The 17,164-nt window shown below is 43.8% G+C and overlaps 1 protein-coding gene across 3 annotated transcripts in view; it reads left to right on the forward strand.

Moving 5' to 3' along the window:
* The window catches only part of GABRB3 (gamma-aminobutyric acid type A receptor subunit beta3), a 225,778-nt gene that overhangs the window by 139,198 nt on the left and 69,416 nt on the right, over positions 1-17,164 (forward strand). For all 3 annotated transcript variants that reach the window (NM_001131305.1, XM_009249619.3, XM_054531027.1), the window contains 1 exon segment: positions 12,491-12,711. In NM_001131305.1, the coding sequence (NP_001124777.1) occupies positions 12,491-12,711 (221 nt within the window).

The following is a 17,164-nucleotide window of genomic DNA, read 5'->3' on the forward strand; positions in this document are numbered from 1 at the left end:
TGCCCAGTTTGAGAGAAGAAGCAACCTCTCCAAAACAAGGCTACAGTAGGTCACCAACTTACAACTAAAGGAGGCTGCAGAGGGAATGCTTATTGAAAATGTTCCTTATATGGAGAGTCACTTTGTTGTACCTGAGTGAGTTAGAGAAAACGCCACACTTTGAGACGAATTAAGAGTCCGTTTATTTAGCCGGCGGCCAAGAGACGGCTAATGCTCAAAGTTCTTTCGGCCCCGAAGAAGGGGCTAGATTTTCTTTTATACTTTGGTTTAGAAAGGGGAAGGGGGTCTAGTTAAAACAATTTTACAGAAATAAAGTAGGCAAAAAAGTTAGAAGGATAAATGGTTACAGGAAAGTAAACAGTTCCAGGTGCAGGGGCTTTAAGACTATTACAAGGTGATAGATGCGGGGCTTTGGGCGTTATCAATCAGACGAATTCCTGGGAACTGCGGATATTGCTCGCCACAGTATCTTATCAGTTAATTGCATTCTTGGATGTGCTGGGAGTCAGCTTGCACAAGTTAAGTCCTTGAGGAAGGGGCTGCCGGTGAAAGAGCCAAGATAGAGTCTGTCTGGCTGTCTTAGCTAAGGGAGAGTCAATTCAGGTGGAAACAAGGCTAGGTGATTAAAGGAAAGAGGAGAATTTAAAAACAGGGTTAGTAAAAACAGGTTGGGCATTACACTTGACTATAGAATGGGGTTTTCTAAAGGTACAGGGAAGAGAGAGTGGGTGGGAGGTGAGCCCTGGAGCACTGGAAGGGTGGCTGTCAGGGTCAGCTGCAGTAGGATGGCTGGTGGTGGTTTCATTTTGATTAGCACTGTAGCTCTTTTACAAATTTGTGTTTAATTTTAATTTATAATTTCAAGGTAATTCACAGCAGAAAAAATGTTTTATGAAAAAAAGCTAGTGACCTGATACATTTCAGGAAACAAGCTTGTATTACATTTGGATATTGAGTAGACAATGAAACTTGGGATTTGAGAGCAAAAGGTGAAGCCTGCTCCAGAGAATTTTGGGAATTCTACACCATTGGGCTGAGATTTCTTCATCTGCATCTCAGGAAAACACAGCACATTTTCCTTTGTGGTTTGGTGTGTACTTGCTGTAGAATAGTGGGGCTGGGGGCAGCTAATAAAGAGGGTCCTTTTTCATTCGGTTCTGCAGGGTTTTCTTTCAGGGGTGACTGGCCCTGCTCTTGAGACAAGAGCAAGTAGAATTTTCCAAAGGCCTGTTATGAATCCAGCACTGTGTTAAGCGTTGTTAGATCAATTAATGGCTACAGCACTTTTGCAAAATGAGCATTTTTAGTTTCATTATTACACAAGAGGTTGCTAAGGCTCAGAATATTAGATAACTTTCCCAAGTAAGGCACATGGCAAGGGTGTCACCCAGTGAGTCTGACACATTTTGCTCCAGCACACTCAACACCATCGGCAAACAAGCACCTGCATGAACAGTTTATTTAGTGAAGGGCATCTCTCTTACATTTTTCCCTGGTTCTCATTGGCTTAGGTTGAATTCTCCAGATTTCTTCTCACAATACAATTTATTTGTCCTCTGAATGTAGGTCAGTGCAATCATTTTGGTTTTCAAACTTACTTGACTCCAGAAAAGTATCTTTTTAGACTTATAAATAAAAACATCTTCAAAATAATTCCTATCCTATGCCAGCTTTTCAGATGGCTTTAGGGGCCTGGGAGACTTATATCTCTTTTCACCAGCCCTTTCAGATTTCATACAGAGGTGACTACTTCATCTTCTGACTACATTTAGCATTTAGATGGATGAATAAATGCACACTCGGCCTTTCGGCAGGTATAAAGGCTGAAAAGCCTCAGTAACTGGACTCCTCTCCTGCCAGCCCTAGGCTGAGTGAGAGGACCCTTACATATATACTTCTTTTGCATTGCTGTACACTTAACTCAGCACACCATGTCCTCCCCATGCTAAGGACTTCAGAATGCATGGCAGGCAGTCTTCACAGATCCAGTGACAGGCATAAGACAGTGAGGTCGCCTGTCATTTGCTGGGCCAGTAGGAGGCCAACTTGAGACTTGGGCACGTTTGCTTCCAAAGCTGCTTCTCCTAATCACTCTAATTGTACTTGGATCCATTTTTCTTTCTCCCCACTAGATTGTGAGCTTTTTAAAGGTACCAATTCTGTCTTCCTTATCTCTGGATCCCTAACACTAAGTATGGTTCTTGGCCTATGGTAGATAATCAATGCTGAAAGCAAGATGGAGGGAGGCAGAGAAGGAAGCTGTTTTATTATTAAACATCAAATAGAGCCAACAAATGGAAAGCTAGATACCATCGAAGTCTGTTGTGGGAGGATAGTTGGTTGTAATGTTAGATATTTAGTTTTTGGTCAAATGGAATGGATTGGAATTTCCAAAATAAATTTTGTTAATAAAAGTGCCGATTCCCTCAGCCTAACCTTCCTTGTAGGAATGACTGCAAAGGAAGTCACCACCACCTAGGGCTTATGTAAGCTTCTCAAAACAATTTTCCATCTTCCCTGACCTGAGAACAACTTACCTGCAAGGTTTTGTATCATAAACTTGCTGAACCAGATGCAAATGCAGGTGTCCTGTGGTTTTCACAGCTGCAGTTAAATATTTAAATTTGGTTTAGAAATTGCATTTCTTTCTCAGGGATAGTAGATTTTTTCTTCATTTCCTGTGCTAAGGAATGTAGTCAATTACTTAATTGCAGAATAATGAGCAATATTTCCACTTTCAAATGTGTATTCTTGTCATTTTAATGTCATAAATGCCAAGAGATTTGCAAAAGCAGGAAGAAACTTTGTTGTTTATATGTCTTACTGCAATTCATCTGAGCTGCCTGAATTATACACCTAAAGATGAGCTGAGGTTTCATTTTGTTTTGTTGTTGCTGCTGCTTGTATATTCTCAGGAGAGAATGTATGTATAAATGCTTCACTTGTGGGTGGCTCATATTCCAGAATGCCTGCTCCCGGCACTCAGGGCTTCCTCTACACCTTCTAGGTCCAGCAATACTTTCCTCGCCTCCCAGCGGCACTGTGGCTCCAAAACAGGGAGCCTGGGCTAGTCCTCGTGTCTCACCAGGAACCGTGGCTTCTTACCTTTGCATGAAATTGTTTGATAATCTGGAGTGAAACCTAACAACCCTTTTTGTCATATTTTTTTCTATAGGAAAACACTGCAGACATCCTAAACAAATGATGTACAAATTTGTGGAACTCCACCCACTAGTATTGAAAGCAATTTGAGCTTGTAAAACACGCATCCCATGAACTTCAGGGTTTTGTGCTAACTGATTGATACACACACCGATACTGAGAGAGATTGTATTTTCTGTGGAGAGGGCCCCCGATTTCATTAGATTATCAAAGGGCTTTATGATCCCCAAAATAAGCCAAGATGAATAAATGACTTTTTAGTTCAAGTGATTTTGTTTGCAAAGTTTTTAAGCAAGACCCTTTTTTTAAGAAAGACCCTTTGTTTTGAATGCAACTCTTACTCGAATATTTCTTCAAGCTGATTCTAAGTTCTTCAGAAGGCTTTTATAAGAGAAAGGTATTGATTCAAGACATCTTATCTAATGATTTTGATAAACTACAATAGTTCAAACCACTATAATTCAGCAAAACAACTCACATACTCCAGAGAGCATACTCCAGAGAGTTCCAGTTCCCAGTGGACTGGAGAATTCCCTTGTGTTTTCCTCCTCACTGCCTGAGCACTCTCCATTAAATCCCATATCCCAGGGCTGCAATATTCACAGGAACCTGTCACGGTATAACCAGAGGTGCTGGCAGCTTTCCCTTCTGTGGACAGCTGTTTCAGGTACAGAGGGACTGGGTAGAGCAGGGGCCCAGAGGGTCTATGCAGGTGCCCTGGGCTCCTGCCCACCCAGAGGAAAGAGCCTCACCTCCGCGAGCCTGGCCGAGGAATGCAGGAGTCCAAGGGTAATTGCTCCACAAGGGCTTCCCCAGCGGCCTTCCCTGGTGAGGGTTTGGGGTTGAACCGCTGAGTAAATGGGGTGGCAGAGGTCGTGGAGGGTTGCGGGGTGCCAGGACCTCTCATTGCCTTTACCTACAGCCTTTTAAGTACTGTATCCATCCAGGGCCAGCCCCATGTCAGGATTGGCGCTGCACCTTAACCAGAAGCCAAACGTTCTCAGGGTGCCCAGGGCTATGGAGACACGTGCTAACAAAATAAGTTTGAGTCAGTATTGGTGAATACACATTCAGTGTGTCAGTTAATTAATTTCTAGGAGGGATATTTTATAAATGCTTGAATGGCTATAAATCTCAACTCCCACTAAGAGTGTAGTTTTCTAAAGTCAGGTTACATCTAATTATAACCAGAAGGGGCTTGGTGAACTTAGAAGCTGCACCAGGGCTGAAGAGTTTGGTGATGTGAGAAGTGGAGTGTTACCACTTTCGGTTTGTGAGGCTCACCCACAGCCGAGGACGAGGACACTTCTGCATCCCCTGGACACGGGGCTGTGTCTCCGCAGCCCCACTGGAAGCTACTATTTTCGCAAGCTCTGACCTCTCCACCAATACCCCCTCCTCCTCCTGCCAACACATTCGGTCTAGATGTGCTGATAAGGCTGGTTGTGCCACAGCCAAGAGCCAGTGCCAGGAGACAGCCTGTCTCTTCCCGGTGTGTGCTAATCTAATCAGATCCACCCTCCCTGGGGGAGGTTCCCCCGCTGCATAGCGCCGCGCACAGGGAGGAGCTCGCCCGCCAGGCTCCTGAGCTGGGCCACGCCTTTTCCGCTACGGGCCATGCCCCTCGATCCACAGGCCACGCCTCCTCCCGCCCGGGGCCAAGCTTCCGTGCTGCGCTCCTCCCCAGGCCCCGCCCCTGATTGCCTCTGCTTCGCAAAGTCCTGCGTCTCCCGGGAGCTGCTTCTCTCCACACTCCACCCCTGCGCCTCCGCGAGCTTCAGCCTCTCCTGTAAAAGAGCAGAGATGGAGAGGAAGCCGCAGTCACAACTTCCGGTTAGCTTGGCGGAGGCTCTTGGAGTCTTTGGGACCTCAGCACCAGGATACCGGGAGACTCCCTCGTGTCCCCATGTGGGCCACGTACCAGACAGAAGAGGTAAAAGTCGGGGACGCGGGCTCTCGGCAGTCACAAGTAGTGGAGGCGCTCTTGCACCTGACTTCCCCACACCTCCCAGCTCTGATTTCCAAGGCCTGAGAGCCTCTGTTTGAGGACTGCCGTTTCAGGCCTCTGCTGGCCCCCTTTCGTCTCTCTAGGGCTCCCGCAGCTACCCTAGGGGGATCACCAACCTAGGTAGAATGTGAGGTCCACCCTGTGGAGCCATCTCCTCTGCCTCGCCCTGTGGCACTGTTTTTTTTTTTTTTTTTTTTGCGAAAATAGCTGTGTAGGGTCAGTTGATAACAGGAGCTGCTTCCTTCAGATGTCCATACCCAAGACTGGCCCTCCAGGGGCAGCCGCCCTGCCCTTCACATAGCTGAATCTTTTACTTCTAGGTTTAGATCAGATGGTTGTTTTTCCAAGAATTCACCTGTAGTCATCCTTCCCAGAAGTGGCTTCTTTTTCTGATTGCCATATCCCTTCGTGTTTAGTATAGCACTTAACCTAGATTGCTTTTGAATTCTTGGAACCTGCAATTATTGTCTCTGCCACATGGGCAGCCCCTTAGGGCTCATAGTGCCTCAGGTTCATCTTCGCCTCCCCCAAGTTGCCTAGCAGGCGGTAAGCACTCAATAAACATTTGCTGAATAACTGAGTAAATACAGGCACACCCTCGGAGATACTGCAGATTCTGTTCCAGACCATTGCTGTAAAGCAAATATCACGAAGTGAGTCACAAATTTTTGTTTTCCCAAGATATATAAAAGTTATATTTACACTATATTGTAGTCTATTAATTGTCCAATAACATTATGTCTATAAAATATACATACCTTAATTTAAAATACTGTATTGCTAAAAGTGCTAAAAATCATCTGAGCCTTCAGTGAGTCATGATCTTTTTGCTGGTGGAGGGTCTTGCCTCAGTGTTGATGGCTGCTGACTGATCAGGGTGGTGGTTGCTGAAAGGTGTGGCAGTTTAAGACAACAATGAAATTTATTACTTTGACTATTCCTTTCATGAAAGATTTCTCTGTAGCATTGGATGCTCTTTGATAGCATTTTACCCAGAGTAGAACTTCTTTCAAAATTGAAGTCAATCATCTCAAACCCTGCCACTGCTTTATCAACTAAGTTTATGTAACCTTCTAAATCCTTTGTTGTCATTACAACAATGTTCACAACATCGTCACCAGGAGTAGATTCCATCTCAAGAAACTACTCTTTGCTCATCCATAGGAAGCAACTCCTCATTCATTCAAGTTTAATCATGAGATTCCAGAAATTCAGGGAAATCTTCAAGTCTTACTTCTAGTTCTGTTGCTATTCCCACCACATCTGCAATGACTTGAACCCCTCAAAGTCATCCATGAGGGCTGGAATCCACATCTTCCAAACTCCTCTTGGTGTTGATATTTTGACCTCCTCCTATAAATCATGAATGTTCTTACTGACATCTAGAATGGTGAGTCCTTTCCAGAACGTTTTCAGTTTACTTTGCCCAGATCCGTAAAAAGAATCACTGTCTGTGGCAGCTACAGCCTTGTGAAATGTATTTCTTAAATAATAAAACTTGAAAGTCAGTTTCTTCTTGATCTATGGGCTGCAGAATGGATGTTGTGTTAGCAGACATGTAAACAACATTCATCTCTTTGTACATATCCATTAGAGCTCTTGAGTGACCAGGTGCATTGAAAATGAGCAGTAACATTTTGAAAGGAATGTTTTTTCTGAGCAGAAGGTCTCAACTGTGGGTTAAAAATATTCAGTTTTATAAACACGTGTTGACACCCAGGTTTTATTGTTGCATTTTTTGAGCATTGGCGGAGTAGATTAGCAGAATTCTTAAGGGCCCTGGGATTTTCAAAATGGTCGGTGAGCATTGGCTTCAACTTAAAGTCAGCAGCTGCAATTAGCCCCTGACAAGAGAGTCAGCCTGTCCTTTGAAGCTCTGAAGCCAGACATTGACTTCTTCTCTCTTGCTATGAAAGTCCTACATGGCCTCTTCTTCCATTAGAAAAGACTTCTTCCAAAGTCTACACTGAAAACCTGTTGTTTAGTGTAACCACCTTCAACAATGATCTTAGCAGGATCTTCTGGATAACTTGCTGCAGCTTCTCCATCAGCACTTGCTGCTTCACCTTGCACTTTTATGTTATGGAAATGGCTTCGTTGCTTAAACCTCATGAACCAATCTCTCCTATCTTCTAACTTTTCTTCTGCTATGCTGCCCTACCTCTTTCAGCCTTCACAGAATTGAAGAGAGTTAGGATTTTACTCTAGATTAAACTTTTACTTAAGGGAATGTTATGGCTGGTTTGATATTCTATCTATATCAGCAGTAACACTGGACTTTCTTATCATTCCCCAGAGTAGCACTTTTAATTTCCTACTAAAACTTTTTCTTTGCATTCACAATTGGGCTAACTGGTAGAAAAGGCCTAACTTTAGGCCTATAAAAATCTTTTGCACATCAATCATTTGACCTGCCTCCCTCACTAAGCTTAATCATTTCTGGTTTTTCATTTACCATGAGAGATGGGTGACACTTCCTTTCACTTGAACCGTTAGAGGCCATTGGAGGGTTACTAACTGGCCTAATTTTGATATTGTTGTGTCTCAGGGAATAGGGAGGCCCAAGGAGAGGGAGAGATACTGGGTTAAGGGTCAGTTGGTAGATCAGTCAGAGGACACACAACATTTGTACGATAAGTTTGCCATCTTATATGGGTGCTATTCCTGGTGCCCCAGAGCGATAATAATAGTAATATCAAATATCACTGATTATAGGTCACCATAACCAATATAAAAATAATGAAATGCTAAGACTGAAATCTTGTGAAAATTACCAAAATATGACCCAGAGACATGAAGTGAGCATATGCTGTTGGAAAAACAGTGTTGATCGACTTACATGCTCAGTGCTGGGTTGCCACAAACCTTCAATTTGTTAAAAATGCAGTATCTGTGAAGCACAGTAAAGTAAGGCATGCCTGTAGCTAATGATACAGATAGTTTCTTATTCAGCCTGGGGGTCTGGCAACAGAGGGAACGTTAGCAACTCAGTTGGTCGAGGACGTGGGCTGCTTCTGTAAACGATATCAACTGTCTCATTTGGTATCCACTGCTACCTCTCCAACCCCTTGTCAGCCAGCGGGAACCATAGCAACAGGGGTCCACCCTGCCCCAGAGTGGCCAGCTTGGCTGTTCTTTGAGAAGCTCCACCCTTCCCAGTCATTTCTTATTTTTGTACCCAGACATCACCTGAGTCCACCTCGAGCGTTAAGGTTAAAGAACAAAGGCTTAATTTCCATTTCATGTTCTGTGAGGAATCCAGTGTCCCCTCTGCTCCCCACAGCCAATATTCCTTTAATCCTTGGAGCTTTTAAAGTCTCAAAGTATCTTCTGTTTCTGCAGACAGGCTTGGAATTCAAAACTCTGACAGACTCTCCATCCCATGCAAATTCCATCTCTTCGTGACTGTGCTCTTCTCTTTGGTTCATGCCACATCATTGCAAATGTAAAAATTGGTGACTTCCCTGGGATGTATGGGATGCATTGAAGAAAAGGATACTTTTACAAAGCAGCTTTCTATAGCAGCTGTGCTAAATGTTTGGCGATGGTTTGGGCGTGGAAGGAGGAGTTGGTGGTGCCGGAGTTCTGATTACTGCCCTGAAGAACCCCCACATGACCTGACTTTCCATGCTCAGAGACATCCTTTCAAAGCCCCACCCTGCCAAGCTCACTCCACTTTATTGTGAGGAACTGTTTAGCTCCCATCCCTTGGAGCTTCCACATTGAGAGCCAGGCCCTGAAAGGAGGTGGCCCGAACTTCAAGTTCCACTATTCCGGGTTACTTGTGTTTGAGGGAGTGGGGGGAGCAGATGAGGAGCGAGTTACTTCAGCTCTTCAATTTTTGTTACTTCATCGATATAGGATAATAATTATAATACCTGCCTCGTAGTTAAATGAGGTACTAGGTAGCACGGGGCCTGGAGTTTGCTGAAGGATCACGCACACAAGCGGCTGCCCGCTGTTCCTGTCTCAGTGCTCACCACTGCACGTCACAAGGGGCGGCACCATGGCTCCCATAACAGGAAAACCCTGCATTTGCTACTCCCAGCTGCATGAGAGTGGAAGGAGGCTTGGACCTTTCCACCATCCCCTTCCCTTTCTTGCCAGCTATTAAGTATCCCAGAAAACAAGGAGGACACTGATTTGTACCCCCACTGATGTGACAGTCCTTGCCATACATGGCTGATCACATGCAGCGGGTTTGGATTTTCATACTATTTTTTCCCTCTTGCTGTTACCTAAGCTCTTACCCCCTAGTCCACTCAAGTCACCTCAGCAAACACCCAAGACCCAAACTGAGAGGCGCTGCCGGTGGTGCGGAGAGTGACACAGTCCAAAATAAGACGCGGAGCCCTAGCTGTCAGGCTGTGAGTGACAGCCGGGTTCCCAGGGCTGACTGACAAGTTCTCTCCCTTCTTGTGGCAAGCCATGTGCAAGCCCATCCGGAGGGACTGTGAGAAGGGCGCTAGACATCGCGACTCAGGCGTAAGCATGTGGGGTTAGGAGTAAAGAAAGAAACAAGTGAAACTTCTATTTCAACATGAACGTAACATGGAGGGTGATAGTAGAGAAACTCTGTGGTCGCCACCGCTAACACATCCTCCTTTTGTCGTGAAACCACAGCTTTGCACGCCTCAGTTCCAGCGCGCCGCCCACACCAGCGAAAGGTAATGGTGATGAAGGGGCAGAATATGCCCTGTGAAGGTGCATTCTCATCCTGATGTTCTGCATCAGCCCAGTGTCCGAGAACCTTTCAGGCCTTTGCTTTACCCACCACTCAGCACTGTCCACTCCTCGGAGGCCTCTGCACACCATCCCTTCTACCCGTTGAACTCACCATTGCTACACTAGTTTTCCTCACAGGCAGCTTTGTGTTTCAAACTGGAGGTTTTATTATTATTTAGGTCAGGCAAGGCCGACAGATCAGGAGACAACTGCTATTGAGAGGAGAGTGTGTTCCTTCCAGTTCCAGAGCAGCAGGGAGCCACACCATGCCATGGGGGCTGCTCAGGGAGTGCCAGGGTGGGTCAGGCAGCAGAGGGAGGGGAAATGCCTTCATTGTCGTTGCTGGGAAGGAATGGGTGACACGGGGTGTGCAGGCTCAGAATTGGCTGGTTTAAATAGTTTCAGGCCCATGGGGCACAGGGGCTGTCTTTAGTTGTCCAGTACCTGGACCTGGGGCAGTTTAGGCGGGTGATAGGGACCCCAGAATGTGCAAGCTCAGTAAAAGAGGTGGTTGGAGTCTAAGCCGCTAAAATCTATGCCCTATGAATTTATGGCGTAATAGGTATAAAAAATAAAAGACCTCTGGCCTGTAAAGACAAATAAACAAAAGAGATGGTTGGGGTGTGGGTTCTGGATTGGTTGGTTTGCATGTGAAAAGTACACTCCTAGGAGAGTTGCTTGTCATCTCTAGGAATTAGCCAGCCCTGGAAGGGGCCCTCCCTCCAAGGTCCACAGGGTCGCAGATCAAAGCATCAGAATACAGAAATAAAAGACACGGTTAATACTCTTGGTCATGGCCCTCTGCTCCATGGAAACTATCAGTGGCTTTCATTGACTGCGAAGGTGGCATTCTAGTTTCCACCTTGTGGTCACTGCCCTGGGGTCTAGCCTGACCCATCGCTCTGCTCTCTTTTCCCCATAAACCCAGCATTCCAGCAAAACTGCACTCCACAGGCTTTTCCATCAGGCCCTTAAAAGCAACACCCCATGTGTTTTTTATTGTGCCGTACCTGCTGTCTACCTAGCCGAGGCTTATCTTTAGTGCCACCTGCTCTGTGAGAATCTTTAATTGGTGGTGGTGGTGAGGGCCCCCATAGGTTATTACTAGGCACAGAGCTGTGCCCACAAAAGTGTCTGGGGAAAAAAAATGCCTACTTCTTTTCATCTGCTTAAATGCTGCCTCTCCTTTAAGTTGAAGATAAGGCCTCTCTAAAGACTGTCCAGCCCATTTGGACTTTCTTGCCTTTCCTTCTACTCTTAATTTTTATGGGACTCAAAGCTTAAAAACGTATTTTGTTTACAGTGATATAGTACAGGCTGGTTTTGTTTCCCCTTCTTGTGGCAAGCACCTGAAGACAAATCGATGTCCTCTATCAGTCCCTAAGCCTCTGTATTCCAACACTATTGAGAGCAGCAATAAACAGCCATCAGGTTAGCAACACCGTGAATTGCCCTGCAAGAAGCAAAAAGAATACTGGAGGGGTTATCAGGAGGCCTGTGTCGAGGCTGGATTCTTCAACCGATTTGCTCTCCATCTCTCGCTGTCCACAAGTGAGGATGTTTGCGGACATGATCTTAAAAGCTGCTTGTGTAGAATGGCAGGGATTTTTTCCCCTCCGTGGTTGGAGAATTTACCTCCTAACCTTTAATGTTTTCAGCTTGTATCTTTCCACAGAAGGGTGCAAAATGTCCTGTGAGTATCACCAGATTTTTAGACTTGGTCATTCTAGAACTGAATAGTGATTGCCCCCAACAAAAAGAGAATTTCTTTTGTTCCCCCATGTCTAGCCTCTGATTTGTCTTTTTTTCCACTTTGTTCTCACTGAACTAACTGCTTTGGCAAAACAAAAGCAGAACCGTCACATAGGTATTTGGTAATTTTGTGGGCAAGCCTGTGGACAACACCATGGCCCTGTCTGTCTCCCGTCTCCCACATCCTGCTTTGACCTCAGGTTCCCATTTTCCCCAGGTGAATATGTCATCATCTCCAGGTGATTTTATGGTCCACTTAATGTAGAAATGGCCATGGCAAGCTGGAGGAAAAAGGAAATACAATAGGTAGGGCATGGAGACCTCCCACAGGCCCTTGCGTCTCCAGAGGGTGTTTATGGAAGGTGTGTATTTATAGCCCTCATGGAGGGCAGAACCAGAGGAAAGTGGCTCAAATTGCAGAGAGAGAGTTTGTAGATAGAGTTCATCTGTCGTAGGTGGTTAAAGCACCTGTCTGCCTGGTGGGAGAGAGAACATCCATGGGAACAATCTAGTTCCCCGCCAGCAACCTGATTTTACGATGACTTTTTCCCCTTTATTTCTATGCTGTTATCTGTTAAATGCCAATTTGTCTAGTCTGCTTCTTAACCTAAGTAAAACAGAGGACATCTACACTTGACACACACAGATTCATGTACCTATTAAAGCTGGTATTTGCATTCACAAGAAAGCAGCCATTGCTTCCCATCCTGCATAAAAATGGCATCCATTTCTCCTGGTTATTCACTGTAGAGCCTAGATTGCAACCTGAATTTGGCTGGTCGTGGAGGAAATACACCTGTGGCTGAGTACAAACTAACTTTCTTTCTTTTCTTTTCCCCCCAGGATTATACTTTAACCATGTATTTTCAACAATATTGGAGAGATAAAAGGCTCGCCTATTCTGGGATCCCTCTCAACCTCACGCTTGACAATCGAGTGGCTGACCAGCTATGGGTGCCCGACACATATTTCTTAAATGACAAAAAGTCATTTGTGCATGGAGTGACAGTGAAAAACCGCATGATCCGCCTTCACCCTGATGGGACAGTGCTGTATGGGCTCAGGTCTGTGTGCCTCTTCAGGGCCAATTTTGCTGTTGCATGGTGCATGGGTGTTGAATATCTCACTTGAGATAATTATCATAAGTGAGGCAATGACCTCAGATAAATTAGGAAGCATCTATGAAGCACTAAAGCTTTGCAGAAAAAAAATCTCATAACCATAAAATTTGGGGCATTACTGTTACTATAAATAGTCATCAAGCAGTTGAAAAACAGCCACCTTTGGATCAATTGTGTATAATTGGATTGCCATGTCTAAGAACACAGATTCCCTCAGGATGGATTTTCCATATCATAGCCACAGAGGCCTGTAATTAATATCGCCCTTACACTGCAGTGGCTTCAGTGAAGTTTTTTTCAAAGCTGTCTGCACAGTTGAAAAAAAATGTCTGTTGCGCAGATTGTAGGGTTTACTCTCTACGGAGCTTTATTGAGGTAGTGCCACGAATATTTATGGGAATGACTAAGTGAGAGGTTTCCTGATGAGAAACATCTCTCTCCAGCTCTCATAATATAATCACTCAAATCAGGAAACCAGGCTGCCTTCCTGAGTCCCAGTGAGGAGGCCCTGGGCTTCCCTGGTTGCCCTGGAAACCGCCAGGCCTTTCCATAGGGCTCCATCCCAGCTGGTGGTCAATTATTTTGAATATCACCTTGCTAAATGGTGCTCTTAAAAACCTGTCTCTTGCATAGATTTTTGCCTGATTTTTGGGTTGTTTTATTTTAGGACAGTATTTTGTGTGTATGTGTGTCTGTTTCTTGATCTCCTGGCCTAAAAGTGCCCTTGAGACCCTCTAGCAGTGGCTCTCAGTGTTGAGTGGGACACATGTGGATAACTTGGAGAAAAGATGTATCTGAAAGTGTTGTGAGCCCAGAGCCTTTGAACTAGGACTTTAACAGCTGTAAGCAAAATCATAACAGTATATATTTAAATCCACATCCCTGTGACTTTCATGCCTCAAGACGGGTAGAGTGAATGATTTAACATAGCCTCAAATAGAACATGTGAGTGACTTTCTCAGAATCACAGTATAGAGAGCAGAATTTGGGATTTTAGCAAAATCAGATGTTTTTAATGGTAAGTGGCACATGTCAACCAAGCCATGGTGTTCCTTTAAAAAGAGTCTAGCCTGGAGTTTCTTTGGGAGGTTTTCAGCATTTTATGTTTTTGCCTGAAAATGAGACCAGTGGTTGTAAAGCTCTGGAGGTTCAGGTTCTGATAAGTGCATCAGCTATACAAAAGACTATTCAGAAGTCTTGGGAACGTAGAATGAGGAACCATTTACCTGTCCCCACACCCCAAAAAACTGAAGTGAAAGAAGCTGATATGTGTGTGTAAATGCGTGTGAGTTTGTGTGTGTGGGTGTGTGTTGAGTTTTGTGTGTGTGGTATGTGATGTGTATGGTGTGTACTTGCGTGTGTGTGGTGTGTGTTGGGTTTGTGTGTATGGTATGTGTTGTGTTGGTGTGCATTGTGCATGTGTGTGTGGTGTGTGTTTTGTGTGGTAATTGTGTTGTATGTGTGCACGTGTGTGTGTGATGGGGAAGAGCAAAAAGAAGCAAATATCAACAAAAATTAATCTAGGAATTTTTGGCTTTTTAAACAAAACATGCTATTTTGGTTTTCTCCACTTTTATTTTTGCATTTTTTTTTTTTTACCAGAAGTAGAGTATGTCAGTCTGTCTCTGTATGTCTTTGTTAAAAGCAAAGAGCTTTAACTCTGTTAAAATAGAATTATATAATACATATAAAAGCTCTGTAATAAATTCCACAACTCTTTGAAAATGTTGGATTTTAGGTAAGAGTAAGATAAACCAAGAAAACAAAAATTGCTTGGCCTGTAAGTTCATATGTAAATGTTAAATAATAATGTAATAATAAGCCATGGGAAACCTTTAGGAGTAAACTTTGTATAATAACCTAAAAAAGCCTTAGTCAAATTTATATCCATTATGCCTCTCAAACAGCCTCTTAAATCAATAAATGGATTTTTAAGTAAGTAGCTGGGTTTTTTTTCAAGTGTAGTATAGGTATACTCCTTAGCTCTTTATTTAGAACATCATATTTTTGAAACAGTTCTTCAGAGTTATATGGACCTGGATAAGCTGTCATAAAGAAAATCTCCAAAGTGCAGACTGACCACCACATTCTTCATGTGTTTAGCAGCTAAACGTATGTCATCTGCTCATTAGAAATTGGCTATTCTAGAAATTTCTGCCTTGATATTTAAAAAACACATAGCTGTAGAGATTGATTTGAACTTCTGGACAAAAGAGCAAATTAATAAGTCTCAACACTGATCATTAAACTCATATACACATATTCTTTGCTATCCTATGTAAACTTCAGTACCATTTATATATTTTACATGTGACCTTTGATTAAAAAAACAAGATGTGAGTGCTCACATGGATCAGCCACCCTCCATCCTCTCCTTGGCCCCAAGGCCCACCTTCCCTCCCCTGTCTTTTTACTGTTGCACTGGCTGGATGGTGACATGGCAGGCCTGGAGTGGGCCAGTGTGTGTAACCCAACAATGCATTGCATCCTTTTGGTAAATAGGTACTATGGCCCTGGCCTGGAGGAGGTCTGGCACAGCTGAGAACACTGAAGTTAAATTCCCCATGGTGGAAGGTTTGCAGAGAGCTGGGGTTGTTCCTGCTGTTCCTGCTTGTAATGTACTGCTGGGGAAGGTTCTGCCCAACAGAGATTGCTTTCCTACTGATTATGTGCTTGAAATACTGGTTGGACTGGCTGTAACACTGAGACTTTCAGACTGAATTTCTCTCACCCCTGGACACTGGGATTGGCTCTCACCTTGTCTATCTAGCAGTAGCCTACACTGGTAGGTCAGTCGCCACTTAGCTCTTCTAGGCTTCTTTTGTTATTCATGCCCGGCCATTATGGGAACAGCATCAGTGGGCTTTTGCTTTATCTAGGCTAGATGAAGACCTTTGGCTGTAGATGAGCTGTCCATGACGTAGGTTTGTACGTCAACTCAGCCTTATTCTGGGAAGTCATTAATCCTTAACTCTGATGACTCTGCAAAAGTAGTCACTGACCCCTCATGCAGATGCTTGAGAGTGATCACGTTCTTGTAGTGATAAAAGGTTGTTTTAAATCATGAGCCATTTTTCCCATGACTCTTGTAGCCCCTTGAGCTTGAAACTTGGGCTAACACTAGCTTGCTCTTCTTACCAGCTTGAGCTCAGCTGAATACGACTGTGAACTGAGATCCCTGCACCAGCTTAAGTCAGCATGTGATGGGAGAGAATGCTCTGGACAGGGTATGCATGCCATCCTAAAATAAAACATAAGTCCTTGACAATTTCCTTTGGACAGTCAAACCTTTTAAGAAACTAGGAAGATCTTGGCTGAATAAGAGACTAATGGTCCTTTGTCCTGTCCCAGTCACAGCTTTTCTGTTTTCTTTGATGCTGCACTGAAGTTTTATTCTATTTGTAAAAAGGCAGAGTTATCATCCCTTTTCCTAACTTTCTTTTTCAGTCTCTTGGCCCTCGGATGTCATTGAATGTCTCACCTTGCATCATTAAGCATACTTTGTAATGTGGTCTTTTCTTCATGCCATACATGTTGTATCTTCCTATCATTTCTCTGATGCTATGAGTTGGCAAGGGGGGTTCACAAAATAGTACTCAGTTTGCTCCAAAAAGCACCTGGGACTCTGAGGCTGAGTCATCAAAGCAACATAATCCATATTTTGCCTGAGAAGTGTATTGCAAAATCTGTTGGACAGTACATTATAAAGTTCCCACTTGTGGCTAAAAATTGCTTTAAGTTGGCAAAATTGCCATTTCTATACTTAAAGATTGAAAGCAATATTAAAATGAAGCCAGAACTTATATCAGAAGATTCAAATTAAGTCATCAAATTCGTTTGACTAGCATCTTATTCTGAAACTATTTTATACGGTGGTTCTGTTAAAATACTTTTCTCCTCAGAAAAGATATCAACTCACAGAGGTATTAGGTCTCGTGTGATTTTTATGCAGCCATCCCTAACTCCCAAACCCTTGTTTTGTCACCATCTCCCAAATTATGCAACTAAAAAGCATATTGATAAATTTCTTACCAGATGGGATTATGCCAATTTACACTCCCACCAGCAATAAAGTATATATTAGCTTTAGGATTGTGATGCCTGCTTTGGAATTTATTATTACTCAGGCTACTGCAAGTAATCTATCCATTTTCTTCATCTCTCAAGGCTGGTGAAGATTGCCTGACTCACTTTAAATTCTGGCTCATACACTTCTCTGCTCCCCACCCCCAGCATGTTTTATTCTTCCCCTCCTTATAAGGACTCTTCTCACCTTCTCTGCAAACTCTCCCCTCACTTGGATTTAATGAGGTTACTTCACACTTTAGTTGGAAACACAGAAACTTCATCTTTGCATTACAAAGAGCCCACCTGAGCTATCTGTTGGCTCACTCTT

This window comes from Pongo abelii, chromosome 16 (genome assembly GCF_028885655.2).
Source record: "Pongo abelii isolate AG06213 chromosome 16, NHGRI_mPonAbe1-v2.0_pri, whole genome shotgun sequence".
In the NCBI taxonomy this organism is placed as follows: Eukaryota; Metazoa; Chordata; class Mammalia; order Primates; family Hominidae; genus Pongo; species Pongo abelii.